The 5,956-nt window shown below is 53.9% G+C and overlaps 1 protein-coding gene across 1 annotated transcript in view; it reads right to left on the bottom strand.

Moving 5' to 3' along the window:
- USH1C (USH1 protein network component harmonin) overlaps nt 1–5,956 on the bottom strand; it is a 60,396-nt gene that overhangs the window by 35,676 nt on the left and 18,764 nt on the right. The window contains exons 3-4 of the mRNA XM_019652530.1: nt 969–1,112; nt 694–832 (exon numbers count right to left, since the gene is read on the bottom strand). Of these exons, the coding sequence (XP_019508075.1) occupies nt 694–832; nt 969–1,112 (283 nt within the window). The remainder of the gene's footprint in view (nt 1–693; nt 833–968; nt 1,113–5,956) is intronic.

Raw genomic sequence — 5,956 nt, 5'->3', positions numbered from 1 at the left:
CTCTGTCACTTCCTGGCTGTGGCTCAAGTCAAGATCTGAGCCTCTGTCAACTCTATAAAATAGGGATGACACAGCCAAGGTATATAATGGGAACTGATTGTACACACGTTACCTGGCACATTCTAGGTGTTTATTCAACCTCCCTCTCTGCGTACTTCACAAACACAGAGCACTTCTGTGCCCGGCACTGTTATAAGTACTTTTTAATATGAATTGGTTTATTCCTCATAACAACCGAATGAGGTAGATAGCATCACCATCATCCCCATTTTACAGGTGAGGAAACTGAGGCACGGGGCTAAGTGTTTTCACCAAAGTCGCACAGCTAACGAAGAGCAAAGCCAGGAGAGTCCGGCTCCAGGGTCTGCTCTGAAGCACCACACTGCTCCAGGCTTTCCTTTTCCCTTCCAGTAAAAGGCTGCGTCCAAAGCTTCAGGGGTCAGGACATGACTAGGAGGTAGGGGAGGTGGGTGCAGTACAGCCGCAGTAGCCATACGCCAAGTCCCAGCTTGACTCAAGAAAACAGACAATTGCCTGCAGCCTGGTTTCTATGGGCCTGTGGAAGCTCTGTCAGGATGCGTCAGCCTCTTCCTATCCCAAAGTCTCAGGCAGGTGAGGTGACCATGCTATGCCACATAGCCCAGCGAGTGAGGAAGGGGGGAGGCAGGAAGCCCGAGGGCTCCGCTCACTCACCTGGAGCCCAACGCTGTCTGCCTGACCGCCTTTGATGAGGTGGGAGATGAAGAGCCCACAGCCGAACTCGAGGCCGCCTCGCACGCTGAGGCCGAGGCCTTCGGGATGCAGACGGTCCAGGCGCACCTCCTTCAGCTTCCTGCCAGAGGAGACGCCGCTGATGGCTCAGCTCTGGCCTGACCCTTCCCGTGCTGCGCCACCCACTGGTGAGCGACCCAGTCCATCCCAGGCGACCCCTCCGACCCCCTGCCTTTACCCTGGGAGCTCCCTCGCACCTGGAGCGCCGGGGGGTCAGTTCGTCGTACTCCACCTGGTGCTTCAGCGGGATCAGGGGCCTGATGGCATCAAACAGTGGCAAGCGGCTGGGCTCGTTGATGACCAGCTTTAGGTCTCCCACGAGCACTGCCACGTCCATGGTCCTGCGGAGACACAGGGAACAGGTGGAACCTCACCCGTGGCCTTGACCTCTGAGACCCAAGGATTCCCAGAGGAAGCAGTGCTGGGCTGTGTCCCCGCCATTGGGCTCAGGCCTTGGGATTGAGGAAAACTCGTCCTGCAAAGCCCAGAGCCCCTACCTCTGGGCCAGGTGCCTCAGGAGAGCTTTGTTCTCTCATGTAAGTACCACAAGGAAACTGTGACATAGGGATTGTTCACCCATTTTGCCAATGAAATCAAGTCAGGATTCAAACTCCACTCTGCCTAGTTCTGAAGCCCGGGATCTTTCCAGACAGGAAACCTCATGTGAGATGGTGGTGACCCCTATGACCCCCTGGTCTCCCGCTTGTGGTCTGCAGCTAAACTCTGTGAATTCTCCCTTCACAGTATCTCTCGCCTGCCTTCTCCTCTCAATGTCCAGGCCCCCAAGTGCCTCTGGCCTGCACCTCTCTAGCTGTCTGCTGACTTGCTCACTCTCATCTAATCTTTTCTAAGTGTAAGTCACTCCTCTTCTCAAAACCCTTCGATGGCTACCCACTGTTCACGGTCCACTCTCCCTGGCAGGCTCAGGGCCTCGATGACCTGTGTCCNTCCAGCAACCACTGGCCCAGGGGCAGTGCTGGCCTAGGGGAAGCCAGACCCCCGGGCTGATCCCAGGACCCTGAGCCCACAGGGAAGGGTGTGCCTACAGAGGAGGCTCATGCTCACCTCTTCACAGGGATCAGGCCGATATCTGTGAGAGAAAAGCACGGGGGTTAGGACGGCGCCTCTGCCCTCCCTTTCTCCCCTAGGAGCTGGGTTCCCTGCTGCCTACCGCACTCCACCCCACCCTCAGCATTCCCCACCATCTAGCCTCACTCACGTCTCACTTTGATGGACACAGTCTTCTTGGTGCGGATGAGGTTAATGACCTCCTCGTGGGTGCACGAGGAGATGGAATATCCATTGATCCGGACGATCTCGTCTCCTACCTTGGCCACAGACAGAGGGAACATCAGGGGCTTGGGCAGGCTCACGGCCGGATGCCCCGGGCCTGCTCTCCAGGGAGGGGGATGACAGCTATGTCTTCCTTCAGAAGAAACCTTGATACATGTGCCCTAGTGCCTCGGCACAAGCAACCCACCCTCTATCAGCCACAGGGATCCCAGGGCGGTGGCACTTCCAAGCTGTCTTTCTGCCGCGTTTTATAGTGGGGGAACCAAGATGGTGGGCGAGGGGCATAGAGAGTGGGTAACAGAGTTGGGAGAAGAAGTCAAGTGTCTGTACCCTGGTGTCTCTTTCACCCCACTGGGGCACCACTGAATTCTGGAATCCATGCAAAAGGGTGACCCTTCACCCAGATTCCAGCAGCTCTTCCCTGGCCTTTGTCCCACCCTGCCCCAAGGAGCAGGCTCCCTCGCATCACCATAATGGAGTCAGGGAATTTCCATGACTCCTGACTCAAGCTCACATCACTGACACACATCCAATCTCTTTTTTTCCACTCGGTGGAAACTTGATGGACATTTTAATCTACCACAGCCCTGACCTCTGTATTCCCCGTGCTGGGCATAAGCAAAGAACAGTGAATGAATATAAGGCTTTGGCATAAGTTGTCCTGGGTTTAAACCCCTGCTTTTATTCTTATTAGCTATGTGACCTTGGTCAAGTCTCTTGAACTTTCTGAACCTCAGGGTCCCTCATCTGTAAAATAGGAAAATGCTGTGGTTGCTGTGAGAATTGAGTGTGTACATGTAAAGTTAGCCGGTGTCTGGCACTCCAAAAGTAATCAATACATGGTTGCTATTGTTATCATTAGTTGGGCCTGAGCTCAAAATACTCGGATCATATCCTTCTTCTCAGGACTTAGGCCTCATTAGATCACGAGAGATGAGGTTCTCAGGGGCCTGAGAGGCCAGCCCTGGATACAGCTGCGTGGTGAGATTGCCCCCTGCTGGACACTGCCCTGGTTCCTCCAAGGACCTCAGCCCTGGGATCCGGCCTGAAGCCCCTCATTTAATAACTTCAGGGCAGGAAGGACCCTCAGACATCAGTTCAAACAGGCCCAGGGAAGTGATGTTTTGTCCAACGTCGCACAGCCATTAGCTGTAAAATAGGGACTGGATCCTGGATTCCTCTCTCCAGCCTGAGGCCAGAGCAGGTCATCTGGGTGCTTAGCTCACATAACATGTGCTGACCCTTTGGAGACTTGTTGGTCCATGTGGCGGATGCTGTGTGGGGTCTGGGGGCTGGGCAGGCAAACAGCCTCTGAGGGGTCCTCTAGGCCAACTCCTACCCTCTACAGCACCCCCAGCCACCTTCTCACTGTTGCCACCTGGAAGCTTTCCTTCCACACCTGGACACAGACCCCAATCTTCTCAGGGGCCTGAAGGAAGTATCAAGGGGCTCGAAAAGTTTCCATAGGGAGGGGCTCACTGAAGAACTCTCTGGGGCCATCTCCTGCAAGGACAACAGGTGAACTAGCTCTCTGCACCCACTTTTTTACAACAACTCTGTGTTTCTGTTCATCAGATGAAGGAACTGAGGCTCAGGCAGGTGAAATCACTTGCTTAAGGTCACCCAGCCAGAAACAGTGTTGCTGGGATTTGAAGTCAGGTCTCCCTGACAGACCCTAAGCGTTGTCTGTTGGGCATCCGGAAGCAGCAAGAAGGGCATCTGGCCAAGTCTGGCTGAAGTTCCCTGTGTCCTGCCTTCTCTGGATCCTTGCCACCTATCAGATCCCTCATGTCCCACAGGAAAGGCAGGGATTATTGTGTCCATTTTACAGCTGGAACAACCAAGGCACAGAAAATCATTCTCTGGCCCTGGACTATACAGCAAGTTGTGCAGCACAGACCGCCCTGTGCAGGGCAGGGGCATAGATTCACACAGGATACACTTGGAAAAAAAATCTGAAATATCTCCAGTAGGGGGATAACAGCAGAGANTAGGCCAACTCCTACCCTCTACAGCACCCCCAGCCACCTTCTCACTGTTGCCACCTGGAAGCTTTCCTTCCACACCTGGACACAGACCCCAATCTTCTCAGGGGCCTGAAGGAAGTATCAAGGGGCTCGAAAAGTTTCCATAGGGAGGGGCTCACTGAAGAACTCTCTGGGGCCATCTCCTGCAAGGACAACAGGTGAACTAGCTCTCTGCACCCACTTTTTTACAACAACTCTGTGTTTCTGTTCATCAGATGAAGGAACTGAGGCTCAGGCAGGTGAAATCACTTGCTTAAGGTCACCCAGCCAGAAACAGTGTTGCTGGGATTTGAAGTCAGGTCTCCCTGACAGACCCTAAGCGTTGTCTGTTGGGCATCCGGAAGCAGCAAGAAGGGCATCTGGCCAAGTCTGGCTGAAGTTCCCTGTGTCCTGCCTTCTCTGGATCCTTGCCACCTATCAGATCCCTCATGTCCCACAGGAAAGGCAGGGATTATTGTGTCCATTTTACAGCTGGAACAACCAAGGCACAGAAAATCATTCTCTGGCCCTGGACTATACAGCAAGTTGTGCAGCACAGACCGCCCTGTGCAGGGCAGGGGCATAGATTCACACAGGATACACTTGGAAAAAAAATCTGAAATATCTCCAGTAGGGGGATAACAGCAGAGAGATGGGGGCCCAGGGCTGGGTCCTATTGGTGGGTTTAAGCCCCTACCCATGGCCCAGCCTCAGAGGTCAAATCAGCAGGCTGTGTCTGACCATGCTCCTCCCCTGCCTTCCAGAATCTTCCTCCAGCCTCTCTCAGGCATGAGATCTCCCCAGAAACATGAACCCAGAGAGGTGAATGGATGCAGACATTTCCCCCCAGCTCCTGTAAATGAAGTTCCCTGTCTTGTTCCTAAAGGGAACCTGCCCGGGACCCCAGTCAGAATGATTCCCACACAGCCCCTGGCTCAGGTTGCAAGATCAGCTTTCCTGTCCCTCTTGCTCCCGCGTGGAGCCCTGCAAAAAGGCCCTTTGTGCCAGGGCCACAATGAAATGACGATCTGAGGGACAGCGGCACAAAGGAGAGATGAGCCCGTCTGCCCCAGAAAGGGTTGATAACTCATAAGCCTGAGAAACAGGCAGGAAGATAAAACTTGGTTTCATTAAAATGCCCCAATGCCCCCCAATCACGGAGACATCATTGAGAAATGCTTGTTCTAGGAGGAGAGCTTGCCCTGGAAAAAAGAGGGACTCTGCTGATGCCAGGAGAGGAGCTCATTATGTTTTTTTCTCTGGCTGCGTTTCTGGGCTGGAAAATGTGTGGCATAGGAGAGGAGTAATGAAGCAGCTGAAATTTCAGACGCCACCGGCGAGCCGTGAGACAGGGATTTAGAACAAAGCGTTGTCTGTCAGCTCCCAGTTTCCACCTCCCTCTCCACGGTGTCTTGTACCCTTCGCCCCCTGAAGCCCCCTGGCTCAGCAGCTCGGATTGGGATGTTGATAACAAACATGCTGGGAGCTCTGGGTGGGGGTGGGAGGGCCTCCTTCAGCTGGACATACAAAAACACAGCTCTGGGCTCCGGCAGGAGGGAGACCTGGAGGTCTGCCCATCTCTGCTCAGACACCAAGGTGTGGGGACCCCAGAGGAGGGGCACCTGGGGTGTTGAAGAGAGATCCTTGGGCTTGGCAGTTAGGACCCAGGGGTTCAAATTTTGGCTCTGTCACTTCCTGGCTGTGGCTCAAGTCAAGATCTGAGCCTCTGTCAACTCTATAAAATAGGGATGACACAGCCAAGGTATATAATGGGAACTGATTGTACACACGTTACCTGGCACATTCTAGGTGTTTATTCAACCTCCCTCTCTGCGTACTTCACAAACACAGAGCACTTCTGTGCCCGGCACTGTTATAAGTACTTT

Source organism: Hipposideros armiger, unplaced genomic scaffold, assembly GCF_001890085.2.
Source record: "Hipposideros armiger isolate ML-2016 unplaced genomic scaffold, ASM189008v1 scaffold_181, whole genome shotgun sequence".
Classification (NCBI taxonomy): domain Eukaryota; kingdom Metazoa; phylum Chordata; class Mammalia; order Chiroptera; family Hipposideridae; genus Hipposideros; species Hipposideros armiger.
Note: the sequence above shows the minus strand (reverse complement) of the source record. Positions and strands in the feature narration are given on the sequence as shown.